The 25,910-nt window shown below is 43.4% G+C and overlaps 1 protein-coding gene across 5 annotated transcripts in view; it reads left to right on the plus strand.

The window, feature by feature from the left end:
• Positions 1-25,910, plus strand: part of EPC1 (enhancer of polycomb homolog 1) — a 58,568-nt gene that overhangs the window by 20,664 nt on the left and 11,994 nt on the right. For all 5 annotated transcript variants that reach the window (XR_013978365.1, XM_080975684.1, XM_080975683.1 and 2 more), the window contains 9 exons: positions 14,929-15,088; positions 17,592-17,737; positions 18,390-18,596; positions 18,763-18,911; positions 20,686-20,845; positions 21,070-21,246; positions 21,423-21,512; positions 21,604-21,752; positions 23,499-23,851. Coding sequence is in view for 4 of the 5 variants with exons in the window: in XM_080975684.1 (XP_080831810.1) it covers positions 14,929-15,088; positions 17,592-17,737; positions 18,390-18,596; positions 18,763-18,911; positions 20,686-20,845; positions 21,070-21,246; positions 21,423-21,512; positions 21,604-21,752; positions 23,499-23,851 (1,591 nt within the window). In the remaining variant the exon portion in view is untranslated. The remainder of the gene's footprint in view (positions 1-14,928; positions 15,089-17,591; positions 17,738-18,389; positions 18,597-18,762; positions 18,912-20,685; positions 20,846-21,069; positions 21,247-21,422; positions 21,513-21,603; positions 21,753-23,498; positions 23,852-25,910) is intronic.

Consider the following 25,910-nt stretch of genomic DNA (forward strand, 5'->3'; position numbering starts at 1 on the left):
TGCCCAGGGGTCAAATTTGTAAGCATCATTCACTGACAACATGCCCCTTGAAATATGTCTGTTTCTCCACTTTCAAAGGCCTAGTGGGATGTGTTTGCATTAGCCTTTCTGCAGTTTTGTTCTTAGGCCTTAGGCGTACAGTTGTAAAGGCCACTTGCTCCAGGGTGCAGGGGTTAATGCTTACTTGTGGAACTGGATAGATCCTATATAGCAGGCATGTCCAACTCGCAAGCGACAGTGATCTACACCCACTATTAAAAAGCTTTTTGGGGGGGACCCAAAGTTGTTGATCTTTCTTTTTATTTTATTTGGGGGGGGGAGATTAATAAGCACGTAATCGAGCAGGGACACCCCACGATTGACAGGTAGCTTGCAATCGACCAGTTGGACGTGCCTGCTGTATAGCAGAGCCTTTTAGGCCTAGGAGCCTAGAATCTAGATCTTTTATCTGCTCCACCCTGTGGACTAACTTTGACAGGCGGTTGTCCACAGGTGAGTGTGGTTGGAGGAAAATGGCCTTGTGGGCCGGATGAGGAGGACTGGTGGGTCAGATTTGACCCATGGACCAGAGGTTCCCCACCCCTGCTATATATGTATGGAGGAGAGTTTTGTTTGGTCTTCATTTGTACCTCCCAGACTAATACACAGATTGGTACCTAATTAACCTATACATTTTACACTTCTTTTGCAAATTGTTTCATGGCTCAAAAGAATACAAAAACATGTTAGAAATGCTCATTTTAGGACAAAACTTGTTTAGAAATTAATACATTGGGATAACGTACATTCTTTGTGGAAAAAAGCACATAATATTATAACTATCCATATTTCAGGGACTGGGAATTGTAATCCTAGGGGCCCAATCTGCCCCTCCAGCCCTCTTTGTCTGACCCCTTGGTATTCACCCTAGACCAAACAACTCACTATCCCTCCTTTACATCCACCTTGTGTGTTTAGCCTGGGTGAAATGTATCCTTGAACTCTGTTAATGCCCCTTGGTTGCCTGGATAAAGGGTCTGTGTCAAGAAAGTAGTCTACTGTACAAAGGTAAAAGTTAAATTTGCTGCTTTACCCACTTTTGCCTCTGACACTGCCCCATGTGTGACATCTCTGAAGGCTACTAAGATGGAACTGTGGCCTTCAGAAAACGGTTTGCACCCTGTTGTATTTAAATACATTTCCCCCACCCCACTCCCATCAACTTAATGCAGAAACAAAACTGAATGGACTTATGAGTAAACACATGTAAAACTGGCAAGGACCAGAAATAGACTGATCTGTCCCTCTGGCTATAAAAATACTGCCTTTCAAGATAATTCTTAGCAGTAAGCATTGGAGGCATTAACATTGCCAACCAATTTTCCTTCTGGAAAGTAAAATAATAATAATACTTTGACACACGTTCTTAACAGTATTGCGTGGAGGGGGGGAGAAGCCTTGGATTTGTTTCTGAAAATACTTCAGTTGCAATATGTTCTGCTTTAAATTGAGAAGCTATCACAGAGACTCAGTGTTAAGCTCCTGAGGGGATTTGAATTAAAAGGGAATCTTAAATTTTCATTCCTGGTAGAAACAGTATGGGATTGTTTCTTATACCAGGTTCATCATGTGTCATGTTAAGGGGAGACACTAGCAATTCTATCTTGATGTATGTTTACACAAATGTTATAGTGGATCAGTGTATTTTAATAGACCACTGTATTTTAATACTTCGTTGGAAGCCGCCCAGAGTGGCTGGGGAAACCCAGCCAGATGAGCAGGGTATAAATATTATTATTATTATTATTATTATGTATTTCACTGGACCGGTGAGATGAGTAAAGCTCTGCTGTAGAATTGTTGGCTGTGCCAGATAACCCTCCATGGCATAATGGCAGTACTTGTAGTTTTATTACTTGCTGGCTGCTTGGTTGGTCTAGGACAGGGTGATCCAATGCAGCCCTCAAGGCCTTTTTTGGCAGCTCTCAGCAACATTTGGAACCCTTGGGCTGCCTTTCCCAGAGCCAGCTAAGCGAGGCACTTAGCATTGGGAAGGAGGCTCTGAGAGGCTCCTAGAGTCCTCCGGCCTCTTCCTCGAAGTGCTTTCCCAGCTTTGGCAAGGAAGTGGGAGGGCTCTAGGACCCTGCCAGAGTCTTGTGCCTCCTTCCTAAAGCCTGGTGCCTTGCTTAGTTGGCTTTGAGAAGGTAGCACAAGGGCTGGGGGGGTCAATTTTGGCCTTGCTTCCCACCCCTCATGTGATGAGGCAGTGTGTGGCTCACAGGCTCTATGACAAAGTACTCTTGCGGCCCACTTGTTAGTAAAAGTTGAACCACCCTGGTCTAGAATAAGGGTGGAGAACCTTCGACCTGCAGGCTAACCTTGCCTTCTCGGGGAGGGGGGCAAGTTGGACCACAGGGCTATTTTCCTCAAACCATGCTCACCTGCCCACCCAATATCACTGGCAACATTAACTGATGGGCAGGAGGACAGCGGCTAATCCTGCATTGGCAATGTGCCCGGTTCCCAGTAGGGAAAAGAATTGCACAGTCAAGGCAGCAGGATTTAATCCTTGCTCTTCCCCTGATGAGAGGAGATCAAAGCACCTCTGTAGTGCTGTGTGAAACAGCTCCTGCACTTCTGCATGTGGGTGGGGTGTGGGTGGCAGGATGGGGAGAGATTTCTGTGATCTGTTTCAAACAGCACTTTTGAGAAGTACTTAAAAAGCCCCCATGCTCCTGTTGTAGCTGAAATTGGACTGAAGGAGCTTCTGTAAAGGGCTTCTCAAAAGTGCTGTTTGAAGCATCCGCCCCCTTCTCACTTGCAAAGCCATGTGCTTTGCAGGTGGGTGGCCCCACTCACCTGTAAAATGTGGCCTGTAAGACAGATCCTGATAAAGACCTGGCCCATAGAGCCAAAAATGTTCCGTACCTCTGCTCTAGGAGCATGTGCAGTATTAACCACCTGTGTTATTTATTCTGTGATGGGGAGGGTAACAACACTTGAGTGTTCCTGTGATGGGACGATGAGCTGCTTGTGTGTAAAATCCTAGTCCCTCAGAGTTTGGTCAAGTTTGCAAACCTCTGTCTGTAACGGAGCCCCTTAAACATGGCTCCGTCAGTCGCTGGCAGATTCCGACAGTGGTTGCTTTCGGAATCGCTTCCAACATAAAAGCTCCTTAACGGAAACACGTCTTCTGGACTCTCTGCGTGACAGTTTCCGGCGAGGAGTGGGTGTCCCTACAGGAGGTCCTGAAACCTCCCCACTGTTTTCGCTGGAAGTGTCTCTGAGCCATCCCTCCAGCTCCCTTTCCCTCAGCCCAGCTCCTCTCCCCCTACTGGTTCCCTCTTCAGCTGCTGAGTCTCTCCCAACCTGTGTGAGCCCTTTCACTTCCCTTCCTTCCGATGGCAGTTCCCTGACATCCACCTCCCCTCCAGGGCCCCCTTCATCCCCTCTCGCCCCCTCCTCTACGGGCGGTGAGGAGGCAAAACCCCGGAATGAACTTCCTTCATCTTCCGATGTCCCGAACACTTCTCTCCACCTGTTGCGGTTCCTGGTCTCGAAGTACTCCTCCTCCTCAGAGTCCATCTCCCCTTCCCCTTCCGATTCCGAGAATCCTTCCAACTCCTCCTCCTCATCGGTGGTCCCAAAGTATTCCCTCCGGAACCTCTCCACAGGCTGAGGTTTCCTTGGGAACCTTTGATGGAACGTTTCTATCAATACCTCGTCATTGATATCTTCTGCCATTACCCAAGTGTTTTCTGACTCCGGTTCTCCTTCCCACGCTACCAAATACTCCACCTGATCCCCCTTCCATCTGGCGTCGAGGATTTCTGCCACATGGCTGCTGCATTCCCTTTCTTCTATGACCGGTCCCCGAGTGGCCATCCCTTCTCGTCCCCCCTCATACGGTGACAGTAACGACCTGTGAAATACTGGGTGCAGTTTCATGTGGTTGGGTAACCGGAGCCTGAAAGCCACTGGGTTGACCTGTTGAATGACCTCAAAGGGACCCAATCTCCTGGGTCTTAATTTCTTACAACCTCCTTTGAACGGCAACCCTTGGGTTGACAGCCACACCCTATCTCCCACCCTTATGGTTTCACCTTCCCTTCGGTTCTTGTCTGCCTGCCTCTTGTATTCTTCCTTCGCCCTTTCTAAGTTGAGTTGGAGCTGACGATGGATTGCTTCCATTTCTTCTACAAAATGCTCGGCTGCCGGGACACCCCATCTCTCCCCTTCTCCCCCTGGGAAAGCCCTGGGATGACACCCATAATTAGCCAAGAAGGGGCTCATCCCTGTGGACACATTCTCGGCATTGTTGTAGGCAAATTCCGCCAGCGCCAACTTTTCTACCCAGTCATTCTCTCTGTCATTGACATAACACCTCAGGTATTGCTGGAGGACCCCGTTTGCTCTTTCCGCCTGCCCGTTGGTTTCAGGGTGCCGGGCAGTCGAAAAGTTGACCTCCACCTGCAGTAAGCTCATGAGCTTCCTCCAGAACCTGGAAGTAAATTGTTTTCCTCGGTCTGAGACCACCCTCAATGGCACCCCGTGCAACCTAAAAATGTGTTCTACAAATAACTTCGCTGTCTCTTCCGCCGTGACTGCATGCGAGCAGGCTACAAAGTGGCACATCTTTGTTAGTAGGTCTACCACCACCATGATGGCTGTTTTCCCCTTGGACTTCGGCAGATCAGTCATAAAATCTATCGACACTGCCTCCCAAGGTCGTTCTGGGGTTGGTAAGGGTTCTAATAGCCCCGCCGGTGCCCGCCTCTCCCCTTTGGCTCGCTGGCATTGCTCACACCCTCTTACATACTCCCGTACATCTTCCCTCACCTTAGGCCACCAAAATTCCCTGGTGACCAACCACATGGTTTTGTGTTGTCCAAAATGCCCCGCCGTGGGGCTGTCGTGCAACTGCTTGAGTACCCTCCCCCTTAAGTCTCCTTCAGGGATATACAGTGCCCCTTTGTAATACAAAGCTCCATTTCTTTCCTCGAAACCCCCTGGTTCCTCTCCCTCACCCCTAAGACCTCTGAGCTTATTCTGGGCGTATTCATCATTCTCTGTTTCCTCTACCAGTTCTCTTTGTCCCACCAATGCCGCCCCACACACCCAGCGGTCCTCTGGAATGACATGTCTCTCTTCGGGTGCTCCCTCCCCCTCCAAATATTCAGGTTTGCGTGAGAGAGCGTCCGCCCTAATGTTCTCTGGGCCTGGCACGTAACAAATCTCAAAGTTAAATTTGGAGAACTCCTGGGCCCATCTCACTTGCCGTTGGTTGAGCACTCGTGCCGTCCTCCAATACTCTAGGTTCTTGTGGTCAGTGCACACTTGCACCTTATGTTGTGCGCCAATTAGCAGGTGCCTCCATCTCCGGAACGCCTCATGAATGGCTAGTAGTTCTCGGTCATACACCGTGTAGTTCCTCTCGGATTTGTTCAGCTTTCGCGAAAAAAAGGCACACGGTCTCCACTCTGACTCCTCCTTCCCTGGCTGCAGAAGCACCGCCCCAATAGCTCTGTCTGATGCGTCAGTTTCCACTCTCATCGGTTTTTGTAAATCCACATGCAGGAGTTGTTGTTCCGAGGCGAAGGCCCTTTTTAGTTCCTCAAATGCTCGCTCCGCCTCCTCAGTCCAAACGAACTTCTTCTTACTGCTGAGACAGTCCGTAATGGGCGCCGTCAGGTGGGCAAAGTTTCGGATGAACTTACGATAGAAGTTCCCAAATCCTAGGAACCTCTGCACATCCTTCCTTGTTTTGGGTGTTTTCCATTCCAGCACCGCCTGGACCTTGCCGGGATCCATGGCCAATCCCTTGTCTGACAGGCGATACCCCAGGAATTCCACCTCCTTGGTATGAAACTGACACTTCTCCAGTTTCACCCACAGCTGGTTGGCTTGCAGCCTGCTCAACACTTCTCTGACGTCTCTCACATGCTGCTCCTCATTCTCAGAATACACCAACACGTCGTCTAAGAAGGCCACACAATTCTTGTAAAGCAAAGGCCCCAGGACGTGGTTCATAAACGATTGAAAGCACGCGGAGCCTCCTTGTAGGCCGAAGGGCATAACTAAATATTCAAATGCCCCCAAAGGGGTGAACATGGTGGTTTTCCATTCATCCCCCTTCCTTATTCGTATCAGGTTGTACGCCCCCCTTAGGTCCAGTTTAGTAAAAATCTTTCCCTTCCTGACCCTTGTCAAAATGTCGTCAATCCTGGGCATAGGGAAAGCCACTGGTTCTGACACTGCATTTAAGGCCCTGAAGTCACACACAAGCCTCGGCTTGTTCGTGTTTTTTTTATCCACAAAAAACACTGGGCTGCCCCCCACCGCCCTGGACTCTCTGATGAACCCTCTCTTCAGGTTCTTGTCAATGAACTCTCTTAGCTCCTGCATCTCTCTGTCTGACATGGCGTACAGCTTGCCTACAGGGAGCTGTGCCCCAGGGAGTAAATTGATTTGACAGTCAAAGGGTCTATGCGGGGGTAATTGGTCAGCTTCCCTTTCGCTGAAGACGTCGCGGAGATCTGCGTATTGTCGTGGTACCTTCACGTTCTCCGTTACTTCAGTCCCTGCTAGGGTGGCTTGGGCCCCTGCCAAACCCTTTCCCTCTTTGCAGTGTTCTAAGCAATGTGCTGAACCAAAAGAAACCACTCTCTGATGCCAGCCCACCAGCGGATCATGTAACGCTAGCCAGCTCATCCCCAATATAATGGGAGCTCCTCCCAAGGTGGCCACATTAAACGCTATCAGTTCGGTGTGCCTTGCCACCTTCATTATCATTGGGATGGTCTGCAAGCTGACTTCTCCTCCCAACAGCTCCCTGCCATCGATCGTGGTCACCTGCAGGGGGTTGCTTAAAGGGATCGTCTGTATCTGGTGTTCAGCTGCAAACTCTTTGCTCATGAAATTGCAGGAGCTGCCTGAGTCCAACAGCGCCTTTATCTTTAGAGGGTGTCCGTTTGGCAGCTCTAGCGCCACTTCTATCACTAGGGCGGGTTTAGGAGGTTCTGGCGTGGGCACTTTCACTGCTCTTTGGCCTGGCTGCTGTGCCCCGACGGTGGCAGCCAGGCGTTGGCTTTTACTTGCTTCAGTATTTCTTCCTCTCTTCCCTCCACAGCTCCTACCATCCCTTGCCATTCCTTCCTCTGGGGGCAGACTCTGGCAAAGTGACCTGGCTGTTGGCAGAGATAGCATTTCCGGGCGCCTTTTCCCTCCTTCTTTCCCCCCTCACTGGGCTTTGAAACTGCGCGCGCGCGCGCTGTTCCGATTTCCATCGGCTCTGCCGGCGGGAAAGTTGGCTCTGGAATGTCTGGAATGCGGAACTCCTTCCAACGTTCCCCCTTCCCTTCCCGCCTCTCCAATGCTCTCGCCTCCTGGCGCGCTCCTATGGTCAGCGCTGATTTGGTCAGCTGGTCCATAGACTCCGCCCTGGGCGCCCGGGAAAGTTCGTCTTTCACAGCCGAAGAAAGCCCTTCTTCAAAGAGCATTTGAATGGGTTCCGCCGATAGATCCCACCCCAATTTATGGATCAACATGGTGAACTCAGTCCAGTACTCACGGACAGATCGGCTCCCCTGTTTGCAAGCCATTAACTGTCTGCGGACCACTCCCTGTTCAATATCGCTGGAAAACATCAGATCCATGGCGCGAAAGAACTTCATCGTGTCCTTTAGGACGTCACTATTCGCTGCCATCAGGGGTCTAACCCAGTCTCTCGCCCCCTTTTCAAGATGCCCAGTCACGAAAGCCACTCGTGATTCCTCGTCAGGGAATTCATCAAACTGCAGATTGAGGGCATATTGCATCTCTGTCCGAAAGCCATGATAGTCTTTGGGCTCCCCCCCAAACTTCTGCACCAATCCTGGTACCTTTCTGACGAGCTGGGTGTCTTTCCCCTTTTTGTCTGCATCCTGAGCCCTCCTCTCCTCAAGCCTCGCCGTCTGCAGCGCTAGCTGGACCTCCAACACCCGGTACCTTTCTTCCAGGCTTGGACCCGCTCCAGCTCCTGCTTCTCCGGTTCCGGCTGGGTTGCTCATGATGCCTTCTCCTGCACAAGCTGCTCACGAAGACTGTCGGAATGCTGTGATGGGACGATGAGCTGCTTGTGTGTAAAATCCTAGTCCCTCAGAGTTTGGTCAAGTTTGCAAACCTCTGTCTGTAACGGAGCCCCTTAAACATGGCTCCGTCAGTCGCTGGCAGATTCCGACAGTGGTTGCTTTCGGAATCGCTTCCAACATAAAAGCTCCTTAACGGAAACACGTCTTCTGGACTCTCTGCGTGACAGTTTCCGGCGAGGAGTGGGTGTCCCTACAGGAGGTCCTGAAACCTCCCCACTGTTTTCGCTGGAAGTGTCTCTGAGCCATCCCTCCAGCTCCCTTTCCCTCAGCCCAGCTCCTCTCCCCCTACTGGTTCCCTCTTCAGCTGCTGAGTCTCTCCCAACCTGTGTGAGCCCTTTCACTTCCCTTCCTTCCGATGGCAGTTCCCTGACAGTTCCCATTACAAACAATCCTTACTGTTTTTAGCTCTTAAGGTGATTAGATGCCTTAATTGTGACTGGTACTATTTTTACTCTATATGGTTGTTCTTACTTTAATGGTGAGGAATGCGGGTGGCTCTGTGGGTTAAACCACAGAGCCTAGGGCTTGCCGATCAGGTCGGCGATTCGAATCCCCGCGACGGGGTGAGCTCCCGTTGCTCGGTCCCTGCTCCTGCCAACCTAGCAGTTCAAAAGCACATTAAAGTGCAAGTAGATAAATAGGTACCACTCCGGCGGGAAGGTAAACGGTGTGTCCGTGCACTGCTCTGGTTTACCAGAAGCAGCTTAGTCATGCTGGCCACATGGCTCCCTCGGCCAGTAAAGTGAGATGAGCGCCGCAAGCCCAGAGTCGTCCACGACTGGACCTAGTGGTCAGGGGTCCCTTTACCTTTTACTTTAATGTGAAATTATTTGCTTTAAATAAACTGTTTTTTTGGGTACTAGCCAAAATACAAGTCTCTACTAGTCAGGAGTCCTGAATGTTTTGAAATCCTTTGGTATTTAATTCTCAATTATTTAATTGAAGAATTACACCACCTTGCAGGTTATGAGCATGTGGAACTACGTGAAACCTATTTCTGAATTACTAAATATCGCCTTTGCTCTTCCTCCCTCCCCTCCCTTTCTAAATGCTCCTTGTGTAAGTGTGGTGTGTAAGAAACATTTTGAATTGTGGTTTTCACACAGGGAAGGGTCTGTCAAAGTTTCCTATATTCTTGTACCATTATGTATTTCTACATTAGCATCCTTTACAGAACAAAGGTCACTTTGATACTTAAGGATTCTTACAGAATGCAAAATGTATCTATAGCTTGATTTGCCATTAAATGATCATATTTAGTATTAAAAATTCAATTTATTCAGTCAGTATTTACAGTATTTACAATTGAGTTTTCTTTTTAATTTTTAATTAGACCTATTGAAATTAATGATAGCTGGTCATATCTATTTACTTCAGTGGGCCTACTCTGAGTAGGGAGCTTCAGTCCAATATAGGAAAATATGTGGTAAGGGAAATCTAACTACATGAGTTCAGATTCCTGGGCCTGATGAGCTGCACCCAAGGATATTAAAGCAACTTGTAATCTCAGAGCCTTTGTCTATAAGCTTTGAGAATTTTTTGATGACAGGTGAGGTCCTGATATGTGACCCCTGGGAGAATGCAAGGTTCTGCTGGATCACCTAGCTTTCAGTATGATTATCTGTTACATCCTTCTGAAACACCTAGCTGTGATGGACCAGCTGGCACTATTTAGTGATGGTTTGGTATCAGAAGTGGTGCAGGGTAACTCCTGTTAGACAGCTTGGTCACTAGTGTATGGTTTTCCACAGGTTTCTGTTGATTTTTTCATTCTATTTGACCAGTCTGCCTGAAACCTAAGGGGGAAGTTGCCTGGGGCTTTGCTTTGGAGTTCAGTATTGTCAGCTTATGAACGACATCAAATTGTTATCTCCTCCTCATCACAAGCCAAGGCTGATATTCTGAATTAGTGTGCGATATAAGTAATGGACTGGTTGAGGGTGAACAAAGTAACTTCTTGCAGAAGTGCTTCTTGTAGTCAATAGAAACAAAGATCAGGGCATTTGAGTTTAGCCCTTTAGGGATGAGGTTATACTCTTCTCAAAAAATAGGCGTGCAGGAAACTTGTGGATTCCCTTCTCGACTTAAATACTTCAGGCTTCAGCAGGCGCTTGGAGTGCTTAGGCCCAGGCGTACCTGAAGCACCATTTTCTTCCATATATCTGGACTTATAATTATATTCTTCCTCCACCTCTGCCCCCCCCAAACCAAAATTTTGAAGACATATTGGAAAAGTTAGTGCTTAATTTTTTTTGTTTAGAAACTTTAACCTCAGAAGAATCTCTGCAGTAGATTAACTCTGAAATACATTTGAACTGTCTCAGCATCCAGTTTCTGAATACACCAATTCAAAATGCCTTTAAGTGGTATTTAAACCATATTAATGTCTTCTGAAACAATGACTTGTTCCTGATACTCCCTTTGGAATACTTGTAAACAGGACCCAATTATTTCCTAGTCACCAATTCAGAGTACAGTGGTACCTCGGGTTACAGATGCTTCAGGTTACAGACTCCGCTAACCCAGAAATAGTACCTCGGGTTAAGAACTTTGCTTCAGGATGAGAACAGAAATTGCACGGCAGCGGGAGGCCCCATTAGCTAAAGTGGTGCTTCAGGTTAAGAACAGTTACAGGTTAAGAACGGACCTCTGGAACAAATTAAGTTCTTAAACCGAAGTACCACTGTACTTTATGTTGTACAATTGGTCACATATTTCTTTAAATCTTTCAGACTTTATCAGGGGTGTATTTCATACTGGTTATCTACAGCACACTACAAAAAATAGATTAAGAAATGTTCCCAAGTGTGTGGGGGATCATACTTAAGAAGTGCCAGTTGGCTGAGTTGATTCTCAAACCCTTAATCGCATTCATGATTGGCAAGGTAGCAGTAGTTCAAGCATTCCTGCAGCTGCTAACCACTGTCTACCACTTAGTAGCTTTCTCTGTTTAGCCAAGGTATAATTATTATAAAAGGCAATTATATGAATTCTCTGAATTGACTAAGATTAAAAATGGGCAGCTGCTAATCAAGGTCAAACAATGCCTTAATGTATTACTTTAAGAGTAAGTACCACGGCTCTCTAAGGGACGTGGGTGGCGCTGTGGGTTAAACCACAGAGCCTAGGGCTTGCCGATCAGAAGGTCGGCGGTTCAAATCCCCGCGACGGGGTGAGCTCCCGTTGCTCAGTCCCTGCTCCTGCCAACCTAGCAGTTCGAAAGCACCTCAAAGTGCAAGTAGATAAATAGGTACCGCTCCGGCGGGAAGGTAAACGGTGTTTCCGTGTGCTGCGCTGGTTCACCAGAAGCGGCTTAGTCATGCTGGCCACATGACCCGGAAGCTGTACGCTGGTTCCCTCGGCCAATAAAGCGAGATGAGCACCGCAACCCCAGAGTCGGTCACGACTGGACCTAATGGTCAGGGGTACCTTTACCTTTACCTTGACCATGGCTCTCTAATTGTTGTGTGTAGTGCCATTTGACTGCAGAGGTTTATATGTCTGTTTCTTGATCATTCATCTTGAATACAATAAGAGGAGAAATGTGATTCCAAATACTGATGCCCAGTGTGTGTGGTTGCCAGATTGGAGCAATGAGCAACCACCTAATTATTGCAACCAGTGTGAGCAAGTCTGATTAGAGACCCTGAGAAATGGGAACAACATTTATACCATCAAAAAGGAAAGGGAAACTGCCAAAGGGACTTCTGTCTGTTTTAACATGTTAAAAAGGTTTAGAAATGAAAATTTGAAGCTAGTATGGATATAATACTGGCCACAGGCTTTTTTGCTTCCTCTCCCACAGATCCTTCTCTCCTACTTTTCTTGTCTGACCATAACAGTTGTTCTTGTTATTATTTATTAATTTATGTACTGCTTACATGCCAAAATGGCTTCTAAGTGGTTCACAAGTAAAAACATAATATAAGAAGTACATCAAAACATTAAAAAACATCCATAATTAAAATTGATAGTAAAACAAGTCAGTCAGAAATCATAATAATTAAAATAGTTAAAAGAATGATGAAAACAATTGGATCAGGCAGTTCAAGGTCAGAGGTATGTGTGCCTAACAGATGTCTTCAAGAGCAGGTGGAATGTCTCTATGGATGGAGCCTCTTGTATTTCAGCAGGAAGGGCATTCCATAACATTGGTCCCCGCCCAAAAAAAGCCTGCCTTAATGTTACCACAAGCCAGTGATCATCAGACTTCATTACTGTGGTGTGTGGGTTGGCCAGAGTTTGTCTAGTGTTAACTAAGAATTGCTTTCAAACCATGCTTTGTAACTCCTTCTCAAATTGTAAACTACTCCTCCAATTTGTTTGGAGGCAACTTTTGGGTTGTGTAATTGAAGTTTGCTGAATTCCGACATATGTGGTAAAAAATAACAAACCAGGAAAGGGATATTCTAGATTCTCTACACTAGCCTTGCCCAACTTGGTGCACTCGATATATTTTGGACTACAGCTCCCATTAGCCTCAGTCAGTGTGGCCATGCTAGTTGTGGCTGATTGGCGTTGTAGTCCAAAATATTGGAAAGAGTCAGGCTGGAGAAGGCTGCTTTGAGCCATAGTCTGAAGAACTGGGAACTACCGTATTTTTCGCTCGATAACACACACCTGACCATAACACGCACATAGTTTTTAGAGGAGGAAAACAAGAAAAAAAAAATTCTGAATGAAACAGTGGATGTATCATTTTTGTGCTTCATGCTGTGGCCACAGACATGTGATTTGATGGTGAGTTTGAGGTAGCCCAATGCAAAAAACCTGAGAATCCATGTGGATCTGTGCATTGTAACCACGTTTTTGCACCATTGCAGCCCCAGGCAACAGTGGGTGCGTGATTTTTTTGATACAGGCTGTAGCCATGGATATGCTATGTGATCTGATGTTGAATTTGGGGTGACCCTATGCAAAGATCTTGAGGATCCATGTGGATCCATGCTTTGTAACCACGTTTTTGTACCATTGCAGCCCTGTTTTTGCATCAGATCATTGCTGTGTGATCTGATGGTGAATTTGGGGTGACCCAATGCAAAGATCCTGAGGATCCATGTGGATCCATGCTTTGTAACCACGTTTTAAGTGGGGAGGGAAGGAAAAACATAGAAGGGACAAGGAGCACCGAGAGGGGTGTGCGGAGAACCAGCTGGCTAAGAATGCAGGAGAGGGGTTTTACCGGAGGGAGGAAAGGAAGTCAAAAGTCCCACCCGCCCACCCACCCACCCAAGCCGGCCAGCTCGCGCGCGCGCTCTCTCTCTCTCTCTCTCCCTCCCTCTCTCCCTCCCTCTCCCCCCCCCCCCACCTGCATGTTGCCTGCGAGTCCCTAGATGCAGCAGCAGCAGCACGGAGAGGAATTAGAAGGACGCTCTGCTTTCCCCTCTGCTTGCCTGGAGAAGAGGGGTTTACTCTGCTCTTTGTTCCCTTTGAGCAAGCACAGTAACGAAACAGAAGAGGGTGGGCAGTAAGACCCTGAGGCAGAATGCAGGAAAGCAACAGCTTTCTCTCTCGGGAGGCTCGAAGGCAAGTGTGGCTGCCTGCAATCAGTTTACCACACCGAGAATGAAGATAAACTGGTAAAATAAGGGGTCTGAGTTAAAGCTAAAGGGAAAACCTCAAAGATCCCTCAAGAACAAGGCAGGGGTTCAGGGCTCCCAAAGCCGAGCTGCAGCCTTAGAAGGGAAAAATGGGGCTTTCGGAGGTGGTTTTTTACTGCCCCGCTGCTTCCAATTTTTTAAAAGACAAATTGCAGGAGAAGATGCAGCAGCCAGTCACTCTCTCACTCCCTCCAAGCACCCACGCTAGCGAACAAACACACAGGCAGCCACACACTCACAAAGCACACACACTAGCAAACACACAGTCGCGCTGCACACACAATCAAGCGATCAGAGTGGCCAAACCTCCTAGCCAGCACTTCCCTGGCTTCTGCTGACCGCAACGAAGACGACCCTCGAAGAAAATGTGTGATGCACTCGGGCCAGTCGGCTCCAGGGACCACACATTCGCTCAATAACACGCATAGACATTTCCCCTTACTTTTTAGGAGAAAAAATCTGCGTGTTATAGAGGGAAAAATACGGGACATTTGAACACTAGATCTCTAACTATAGGTTACAGGAAATAGGAACCAGCCTTTTGAATGTGTTCTCCCTTCCCTCTATAGAGCAAATTTCCACCTTGTCTACAGTGGGCATGAAGGTTGATGGTTTACTTAATTATAGTTAAGGGTGAGAGAAGGGCAGTTTTGCTCCAGGAAGGAGAAGGGTTAGAAAGGAGAAGTTTTGAGAGGCTGGCCACCAGTTTCCTTATTTTGTTTAGTAGAGAGCCATCAATACATCTGCACTAACCCACCCTGTTGATGCTATGATTATTTGGTTACTTTAGTAACTGTTAAGACAGTTTCACTTGAGAGATGAAAATTAAGTTTTACCTTCCTCTTTAAAGACTATTGATATCAACAAGCGCAGTAAACCAATAAATAAAATAAAAAATATTAATAAAATGGACTTGGCCAACTTATCCTTTTGTTGTTGCTGCTGGTGGTCTTGTGCTACTATTAGTGACAGATTTTGACTTGCTTTGTGCTGTTCCTAGTTACTTACTAATCCTGTAATTGTGAGCTTAACCTATTGTAAATTCACATAACCTGTAAATCTTAATGGTAGAATTTTTGACGAAAGTAATGTTTATATTTTCTTACATTGAGGGAACTTTTTCCAAAGAGGCAGTTTTAAAACATTTAAAATACCCCCCCCCTAATAATAATGTGCATTGTGGTTTTCAACTTTTCTCTCTTTCCCCTCTTTAATTTTAGGAACATCATCTCCAGCGGGCCATTTCAGCACAGCAGGTATATGGCGAGAAGAGGGATAATATGGTTATACCAGTCCCGGAAGCGGAAAGTAATATTGCTTATTATGAATCTATATACCCTGGAGAATTTAAGATGCCAAAGCAGCTTATTCACATACAGCGTAAGTATATCTTTACTTCTAAACTCCACTGGTGATTCTTGTTTGGGTTTCTTGGGCAGTGCCATCCTTACTCTTGTTTTCTGGAAAAGTAACTTTTTGAGTTGGTAGTTTCAAGATGACAAAAGGTGCTGTGACACCTTGAAATTTACTTTCTCAAAACAGTGTTAATACTTTACCTTTTTATTACGTAATATTGCATACTAAAATAATTTGGCAGAAACTAGAAAATTTAAATATTGACTGCAGTAAAGGTAAACAAATGTCATACAGTGGTACCTCGGTTTTTGAACTTAATCTGTTCTGGAAGACCGTTCAAGTTCTGAAACGTTTGAAAACTGAAAACTCAATAGCCGACAGCTAGGCCTCAGGATCTTGCGCTCAGCAGAAGCCGTGTGGCACATTTGACTTCCGAGGCATGTTCGAAAACTGAAGCATCTACTTCTGGTTTTACAGCATTTGAAAACCAAAATGTTTGTCTGTGAAGATGTTCGAAAACCGGGTACCAGTGTACTTGCAAGAAAGTATTATCATGTCTGGTCACAGAAGACAGTGCAGGAGAATGGGAAATGTCATATAGGAGTGGAGCTACTTCATAACTGGCATCTTATAAATGAACTGTTGAGAAACCTAGGCTAGGGTGGGGTTTTCCAGCATTGATTATGCCCACTTCCGTTTTACATTCCCATTTGATTTTGGGTGCAGTGGTTGGTGTTGTAACAGGTGTCTCAAGTTTACCTTGGTTTGGATTGGGGTGAATAATCTGGTATTGAATCCAGGCAAAACTAAAGCTGTATTGGGGGTGGGGTAAGTGATCTTGAAGAGATATGTATAGTTGTAATTGATGCACTGAATTGCTCTGAAAGAGCAACTCTGTTTCCCTGGGAGTGCTTTTGGCCAGAGAATCCATTTTCATTGATATCTCTCATGCTGACTGCATCTCTTCCCCAAAGCATGAGAACTAGGATTAATTGCTGTTCTTTGCTCAGTGGAGTTTCCTATGATTGTTCAGCAACCATAGCTAGTACAGAATGTTATGGCTTCAGTCCTTTGTGGGGCAGACCAATGATATAAAATCTTGTTTTCCTATAGATTGATATACCCTGTGCCTTCTGTAATAATAAATTCCCAGGCTTCACTGGAAAAAGATTTGGGTTTGTGGGGTGGCTGGGTGGGGTTCATTGAGGGCAGGTGAATGGTTGTTACATTTGTCTTAACTTTACTGTAGGTATCTGGAATTAGGGTGTTTTGTCTGTTAGCACAACTACAGTGGTTTCCAGAAAAGTAGCATGTTTGTTATGCCTAAACCTACCACTGTGTTTCTAAGGAACCCTAATGTGGTGTTGCTTTTTCATCTTGGAAACAAACCACTGACCACCTCTGTGAGTGTGTGTGATTCAACTATGGTTAACTGAGTAGAGTTGTCTTCTGGGATTGTTTACCACCACCACACATACACAAGTGTCGTTAGTTGTTTAGCTTCTGCTACTCTAGGGGCAGGCAACCAGTGAGCTGGGAATTTTCCATTTGGCTTCCAGCATAACTTTATAGTCTCAAGAATGCACTATAACTCCTTTTTTGTTTCTGACTTGGAGAAAGTATCTAGAGTTCAGAGTATCATGCTTAAGATGATGCAGATAATCAGCTCTTTGTGCCCAATTGATTCAGTGGGTGAAGTCCACATTACAAGACTTCTGCCTATAGTCATTTCAGGATACGGTTTTAATTAAAACTTCGTATAACCTGACAAGCAAGTAAGCCAGTTATCCTAAGTCGACATTGTCAGGACGCTGTAAAGAAAATTATGTTACTATTCCATGTTTCAGTAACATGTATGCAGATTTCTAAATTGAAATTGACCTTTTTAAAGAGGATATTTACTTTAACTTGGTCTCTGTAAAAAACAGTACTTAAACTGAACTAATCTCTTTTTAAAGCTGCTGTAACATTATGTTCAGAAATAACAATATGATGGCTAACAACTGCATGAGCAAACCTAGGTCCCTCTCTCATGGCCACAGCTCAGTATGGAAGAGCCATAGCTTAATGGGAAACCACAGGCTTTGCTTTCAAAATGTTCCAGTATCAGTTAGTGGCATCTCCAGGCAGAGGTGGGAAAGACTTCTGTCTGAATCCTCAGTGAGTTGCAGCCATTCACTCTGTCATTGATTACAGTAAAGAGCTAAATGGAATAATGGTTTGACATGGTATAAGGTATATCATAAAACATTTTAATTCAAACTGGAATGGTGACTTAACACGAACTGATTAGCTTCAGTGGGCCGGCGTTTGAAACTAATCATAATTATCTTAAACCTAGATATGGGAGAAGTGAGGGTGAAGTGTAGGCCTGGAAGGAAACAAGGCTTGTTCATGTGATGCTGAACTATGCTTGAGCATTACATCCAAATCTGGCCAATGTCCAAATAGCTGTCTGCCCTGCCTTACCTCTTTCTCCCCAGAACACCTGAGAACAAAAGCATAAAACATACTTTTCCCCCTCCAGCTTTTAGTTTGGATGCAGAGCAGCCAGATTATGACTTGGATTCAGAAGATGAGGCCTTTGTGAATAAGCTGAAGAAAAAGATTGATATTTCTCCTTTGCAATTTGAAGAAATGATAGATCGGCTGGAAAAAGGCAGTGGTCAGCAGGTATAGCATTGTTTCAGATACTTGAAAGCATTTATGTGGGTTTGCTAGAAAATTCTGAATTTAAAAGAAAGTCTTAAGCAAATTTGCATATGTTAATTTTCAACTGAAAATGTTTAGCTTGCATCAGAAAATTTTCTGATGTTCTAGAGCAGGATTGGGGAACCTGATGCCCTCCAGATGTTGTTAAGCCAGTTCTCAACATCCCCAACTATTATCTTTAGTGACTGGGGCTGCTGGGCATTGGAATCCCAACAGCTTCTGGAGGGTAAGTTTCCCATCCCTGCCCTGTTTGTTTTACTTGTATTTATTAAACATAACTAAAAACGTTGAATCTGAGAAACTTGCCTAATACTGCATTTACATTTGACATATATTCATTGTTACCAATGAGCATATGGGTTGTATCCAACAAAGTTGTTCTTAGAGAAACCCAATAGATGGATTCATCTAATCTAGGCCCATTAATTTTAATCTCATTGGGTCTACTCGGAGTAGAGCTAACATTGCATGCAACTCTATGAAATGAAAATGTTTTCTATATAAAAAGTAAAGTAGTGGGGAAATGCCGGCTTCACATCACTGTTTGAAACTGTTACAACTGTTGCAGAATAAATAAATGTACAAAAGTGACACACTTGTGTTTTACTTTTAGCCAGTCAGCCTGCAGGAGGCCAAGCTACTCTTGAAAGAAGATGATGAACTGATTAGAGAAGTATATGAGTACTGGATTAAAAAGAGGAAAAACTGTCGAGGTCCGTCTCTTATTCCAGCAGTAAAACAGGAGAAGCGTGATGGTTCCAGCACAAACGATCCTTACGTTGCATTTAGAAGGCGAACAGAAAAGATGCAGACTCGTAAAGTGAGTATGTTTATATTTATATGAATTCTTTGAACAGGTACACTATTTAGAGCTTGCCTCTGCAAGAGGAATAAGGATAATGGATTGTGTTATGGCCCAGAAGAGTTTGTGTTTATAAAAATGCAGGTGTCTGTGTGGTCTGTGTGACTATTTATTCATTTTGCAGAATCGGAAAAATGATGAGGCATCATATGAAAAGATGCTTAAGCTGCGTCGGGATTTGAGTCGTGCGGTAACAATTCTAGAGATGATAAAGAGACGGGAAAAAAGTAAGAGGGAGTTACTGCATTTAACACTGGAAATTATGGAAAAGAGGTAAAGAATTAATGTCTATTGAAATACTCATTTTTTAAAAAAGTATTGTTAATGTTACTATTAAATACAAAGAATAGAGATAATGTTCTATTTATTTTGCTCTGATTTTTTAACCGACTGCAGTCCTAACTTACTTGGGAGTAAGCTCCATTGAAAACAAGAGGACTTACTTTCAAGTAGACATGGTTAGGACCGCACTGCAATATTGTAAAGGTCTGACTCTGTCATAGGGTAGGTAGTTTTTTCTGTATGGAAGGTCTCCTTAAATGCAGCTTGTTTTTGCATGTTCACTATTTGTATCTTAGTACAGTAGTTATTTAACATTATGAATTTGGTAGTGAACATCACTTCTAGTCACAAAGCAATGCCGTATTTTCATGAGAGCCCACCTGCCTTGTTGGAGTGACTGCATGACAAATGTATTCATCAGTTGGTTACAATTTCACTTGGATTGAATGCTGATGTTTCTACCTAGAACCAGTCAAAATTAATGAGCTCTCCTTTTACAAGTTGAGAAATAACATGGGCTTACAAATCATAAACTTGTGGCATCATGCATCCTGGCATTTTCCCCAGTTATGGCTCTTGGTGTGTCAAAACATAACTCCTTCTTAGATCGCTTGCTCCAGTTCACATGCTTTTAGCTTGATATCTTTGATAAGTCTTACTACTTTGAGGGGGCAAGGTTAACAAATTGTCACTAACCCCGATTCAATCCCTGACAACTCCAGTTAGGGCTAGGAAAGATTCCTGACAAGAGACAGTCGCAAGCTTCTGCCAGGCAGAACAAGCATTACTAGATGGACCAATAGTCAGACTTTGTATAAGGCAGGTTCCTATCTTTTTGAAGCACACCTTTTGTAAGTTTGAAACTGAGGCAAGCACAAGGCAGGTGTCTAGAAAAATACTTCTTTCAAAAATCACAGCATAAGTTGCTCCCTACTATTCATTTGTTGATGGATGAGAGGCTGAGGTGAAGGCAGTACAGTGGTACCTCGAAGTTACAAACGCCTCAGGTTACAAATGCTTCAGGTTACAAACTCCGCTAACCTGGAAGAGTTACCTCGAGTTGAGAAGTTTGCCCCAGGATGAGAACGGAAATCGTGTGCTGGCGGAACAAATTTAAGTTCGTAACTAGAGGTACCACTGTATTGTGAAAAAGAGAGAGGGGCAAGGGGGATTTGAGTCTGGCATGTTTCTGTAACTGTCTTAAATATTGGTGATTTATTGAAAACTTCAGGAAAATATATTAAATTTTGTAATGGAAGCACTTTGAAATGGACTATTCTCATTGCTAAAGGGATTCAGTTTGTTGCATGCTATCCATTGTTGAAATTTGTGCCATCAGTTGAGAAAAACCACCATGTCATAATCTACTTTTCTTGAACTAATCCAGTGATGTTGGCTGGGTAGATAATACTGACTCAAAATCAGTACTTGCCACTTAATTCCCACACTTCTAATCCGTTTGCTGAAATCATTGACTTAAGAATTTTGGAAGCTGTTGTAGTGTTCTATAACAGCTTTCCCCAACCTGGCGCCCTGTAAGGTTTTGGCCTACAATTCCCCATGAGCCTCAGCCAGCGTGGCCAATAGGTGTCCGAAACATATTGAGAGCAACAGGTTGAGGAAGGCTATAGGAATATTTTGTCTGTGTAAGATGAAATAATATCTGTATTTACTGGATAAATAAAGGATTTCACAAAGTGTAGGCATAAATATTAAAGTATTAAATGCTTAAAAAGAATTATAGCAGCTTTTTTATAATTTTCAGATATAATTTGGGCGATTATAATGGTGAGATCGTGTCTGAGGTAATGGCCCAGCGGCAGCCCATGAAGCCAACCTATGCTATTCCCGTTGTTCCTGTTCCTAATAGCACTCAGTTTAAACACCAAGAAAGTATGGAACTAAAGGAATTCAAAGTCAACAAGGTGATTAAATCTTTGAAGATATATGTACTTATTCAGCTTTTTAAAATGGGGCCAAAATGTTTAGAGTCCCAAGTCTAGAAGAATCCTAGATAACTGAAGCATAAAGTAAATTTAATAAAAATTTATCATTCCAATTTTATTATATTTTGGTTGTATAGACATTTTATTTATTTATTTATTATTTTTTGCCGTTTCTTAATGGGTTATCTGTTTTCTCCTTGCAGCAAGAGAAAGCGGACATTATACGACCCAAAAGAAAGTATGAGAAGAAGCCCAAAGTTGTACCTTCCTCGACTACTGCTGCTACTCAACAGACAACTCCTGCTGCACTGCCAGTCTTCAATGCTAAAGATATGAATCAATATGACTTTCCCAGCTCTGATGAGGAACCGCTTTCCCAAGTATGACTTTCATATTTTCGACTGTAATCCTATAACCACTTACATGGGACTAAGCCCACTGAATTCAGTGGGACTTAATTCTGAATAGAGATATTTAGAATTTTGCTATAGTTGGGGGAGGAAAGAAAATTGTGCCCTCAGATTCTTACCTGTGTTCTCTTCCTATATGTTCAAAGGTCTTATCTGGTTCTTCTGAAGCTGAGGAAGAAAATGATCCTGATGGTCCATTTGCTTTCCGTAGGAAAGCAGGCTGTCAGTATTATGCTGTAAGTTTTGAGTTTCTACAAACAAATAATACTGATATTAACAATGAAAGTAACATTCTAAAATATTTGTTCTCAAAATTTTCTCTTCAAGCCTCATGTAGACCAAACTGGTGACTGGCCGTGGAGTACTCCTAAAGGGGGAGCGTTAGGAGATGAGCGTTACAGATATTGCTTAACAACCCTTACTATACCCCAGCGGTGCATTGGGTTTTCACGTAGACGGGTTGGACGTGGTGGAAGGTAGGCTTATTTATCTTTAATGTGGTTAACATAAAAGTTTCAATATGTATCGGTGAGAATGTGAAAGGCAGTACAATAAAGTTCTTTTAGTTTTGCTTAGATTTTTGTACTTACTTGAAAAACTAACTAGCCCTTAAAGGATTTTTTTACCTTTACCTTGGTTAAGATAATCCTCTAAATCATCTGCTGCAGGAAAGTTTGGAAGCATTTGAGCAATGAAAGTATTGAGATGGGAAGGAGGAGTCCACAAGTTATTGTCTGGCCTTGTTTGCTAACCCTGTGGTCAGCAGTCTAGGCTCCTTTTTCAGCACTTCAGGAGAAGGGGCTGGTGTGTCAACAACTCTCATTAAAGTAAGCTTGGGATACACTCAGAAGTTTTGAGAAAATTTTCTTGCTACTTCCAGCTGTCCCTAAGCACAGCATGAGATGAGAGTCTGATTCTCTTTTCAGGTAATTAATTCAACTAGTGCTTTACTGGACAATACTTAAGAGTTGAGAGATTGTTGCTGCCTTGGAGTACGTCTCTTGCTGATGAACCCTTCCTCAAGTCTTTTCCCATGTACCCAAATATTGGGGGGTAATAGATTTTGTCTCTCTTGCCTAGGCAGGCAGAAAACACCAGCCCACTCTCCTCTTGATGGGGAAAAATGATCCTCTTTTGTGAATTCTCTACCAGTGGTGGGCTGGCAAGCTCTGTAAATCTTGCAACATGTCACAGGCAATAAAGATAAAAATATTTCAACCATCAGCTAAACCTGAAGTGAAGTCACTTAATCTGCAGGCAGTTGAGCTCGGTCTAAAACTGGTGAAATACGTGCATATTTTCTTTAATATAAAAAATGATCAAACAGCTGTATTTTCAAGCATGCTTGATTTTTTTCTTCTTCCTTGCACAGACCTAAGCCATAATCTTAAACCATGGTTTGGTGCTACATAAACAAGGCTTGAGTAACACTAGGCTTATAGGCTATTCCTTCCCCCATGCTGCTATTCCCTGCCCCCAATCATGGTTTGAGGAAAGCCATGGTCTGTCGTTGCATCTAAACAGTCAGATTCATTTGCCATAAACTGTTATCAGGAAGCAGAAAATTGTGTGCAGTGAGATTCTCCAGCTTGTTCACATAGTGCCAAATCATGGTGTGGCATTGTATTTGAACAAGCCCTTCATTGTTGGTTTGAAGTGCAACTATAGGCTGTCTAAAATTATTAACTTAATTTGTGCTTTTGTTTCCTTTTCTGTTTTGCCTGTTCAGTTCCTAATCAAATGTAAATATGTCTTTAAAAGACACTGTATCCTCATCTTTGCCCATTCAGAATTCTGTAGATCTGCCAGTGCTTTTAATTGCAATTTTACAGTAATTTCTTAAAGATTTATATAAGGCATTGTGGAAAACCTGATAGCAAAAGGGTGATCCAGCAACTACATTAAAAATACTTTATTACAAATAGAAGTAACATGTTGAATGTCGAAATAAGTTATCTTATCACATTGACTTTATTTATTTAATAATAACTTAAGTCTTTATGCTGACTTGCTCTTTCACATATGGCCCTTAACACAATTCTTTATGCTTCAAATGTTGGAGGTCTTCTGAGTTAACAGTTGATTTGGAAAGTTTTGTGGCAAGATTCTCAAATTTTTGTTTCTGCTTCTTTTCCCCCAACGTGGTTGATATAAAAAGGGGTTGGATTGTAAATGTCACTTCAGCTTGTATGCTATAAAAACAACAATCTTCCCATTTTTAGGGTGCTACTGGACCGAGCCTATTCGGAGAACAACAGTGCATTTTGCCAGCTGGATTCAGAAATGCTTTCTTCACAACTACACTCGTCAATCAATCAATTTGCCAATACCTCAGAAACAAATACCTCGGACAGATCTTTCTCTAAAGACCTCAGTCAAATACTAGTCAATATCAAATCATGTAGATGGCGGCATTTTAGGCCTCGGACACCATCCCTACATGACAGTGACAATGATGAACTTTCCTATAGGAAATTACACAGGAGTGTAAATCGAACTGGCACAGCACAACCTGGGACCCAGACATGCAGTACCTCTATACAAAGTAAAAGTAGCAGTGGTTCAGCACACTTTGGTATGTTGATTTTGACAAACTTAATACTAAAATTGTCTTTGGCAAAGATGATCCAACTTTTTAGCTCCTCCATGTCTTTCTCAGCTAATAATTATATTTTACATTGTGCACTTAAGTGCAGTTGCTGAAATTCTTGGCAGTATAAAGCCTGACAAATCTCTCCTTCCATGCAGAATTAATTTTGTTATGACTATTTGACATTATTTATTGATTTCAGCAATTTAGCTTGCTTTTTGGTGGGGATTCTCAAGATGGGATACAAAATTAAGAATTAAAATGTAGCATAAGAAAACAGCAAAACCTGAAAGATGGGGGCAGTTTAAAACCAGAGAGCCAGCATTATCCATGAAACAGCTAACCATGAAAATATCTGCCTACAAACATTCTTAACTTTGACTGAAAAGTTCAACACTCTCAAATATTTTTAGTCCACCAATGAAAAATAATAATTTGGTAGTGGCTATTAGCCTAATAGACAGTGATGCCGTAACACCTGCTGTACCAGATCTTAAGGAACTCATCAAATTGTACAAAAAGAAAATTACTCCCCTGAATTAACACATGTGGTATACTGAAGCTTAAACTTTGAAGTCCATTGTTTAGAATAACAGGTATACAACTTAAGTAAATCAATACTATCAGTAAGTCAAATGAAAATTGTTTTTCCAAAATGTACACTTGTACCAGGTGAACAGCTTGAAGATATGGGTACTGCTTGCATCCTATTCAAATAGCTGTCCTACAGAATGATTTCTGGAAGTAGTTGCCAGAATTGAAGATTTACTAATTAACTGTGTAACTTGCAAATAGATAATAGCTGTGGAATGTTTATGGTGTGATCATAGTATACTTGTCCCTTTCTGATACAAGACTCCCAGAAGTCAACCATGGTATTTAACTTCTGTTGAACTCTTCAGTAGCAATGCATGTTTGTCTCTTTGGAAAAAAACAGCACTCTACCATTGTGGAATAAAAGAATATCAACAATGTTGTCCCTAGCAATTTTATTAAGATATTTGATGATCTAATTACATTAGTCATTCATGGCATTTATCATCAGTATTTATTATCTCTGTAGTCATTCAAAGTAGTGTTGGACCTAGATAAAGTTTTATTAGTGGTTTCCTTATTCCATTAGGACCAAGTTATTATCAATTCTAATAGTGAAAAGAGTTTGCAGTGCAAATATGTACTTGTGTGGTCATTGCAGCATAGTATTGGGCTAGCACCTTGTGACCTACCAAACCAAATGTACCCTAACAGACATGTCTTACTATTCATAAGCAGCAACATCAGGATTTGGTGGGCTGTGCATGTTAGTTTTGATGAGTCAGTCACAAATTGTACTGGGCTGCTTTAAAAGAACCAAATTATGTACAGGCAGTGACTGTTTTAGGTGTGTCCAAATGATGTGTGGGTACTTTTGGACCTGGAAGAGGGCGAACGGGAGCAGGACATGCTTATGCACGCTCTGCAAACATGCACAGGGCCAGGAACGGAACCCCTGTGCAAAATGGTTGTCGCCTGTACAATGTGCAGGACCAGGTTCATCATACCTGGAATACCAGTCTCTGTTATACTTAGCATTATGGCTGTGGCATTCCTTTGCTTTTTAAGGTTCACTGAGCAAATCATAAGGGTGGTCATTAACTTCAGAGTTTCCAGGTGCAAAAGTATATTGTATTAAAAGGAAATGATTTCCAGCCATAGAAATCAACTGTGTCCCTGGATAGTTGCTGGAAATCTTTATAGTTGTCTACTCACCAAACGTTAGCACCCAGATGAATAAATATTTAGCCTTACCATACCTTTGACTGTAGTTGTAACAAGTGGCTCTGATTTGCCCAAGCAATAGTTGCATATATTTACTGCTGCAAAATTTTAAATCTAAAAGTTGATAGTAAGGTCTGAAGTTCTTTGAGGTCTTAAGATAAATGTTATCTAAGAATGATTCATAGGTGGATTTTTGAGGTTGGTACAGTTGGCTGACTTCGATGCAGCACCTTAGCCACGGTTTGATCATTGAGTCTAAGCCTTGCACTTGTTAACTCTTCACTCC

This window comes from Podarcis pityusensis, assembly GCF_964106645.2.
Source record: "Podarcis pityusensis genome assembly, chromosome: 12".
NCBI lineage: Eukaryota > Metazoa > Chordata > Lepidosauria > Squamata > Lacertidae > Podarcis > Podarcis pityusensis.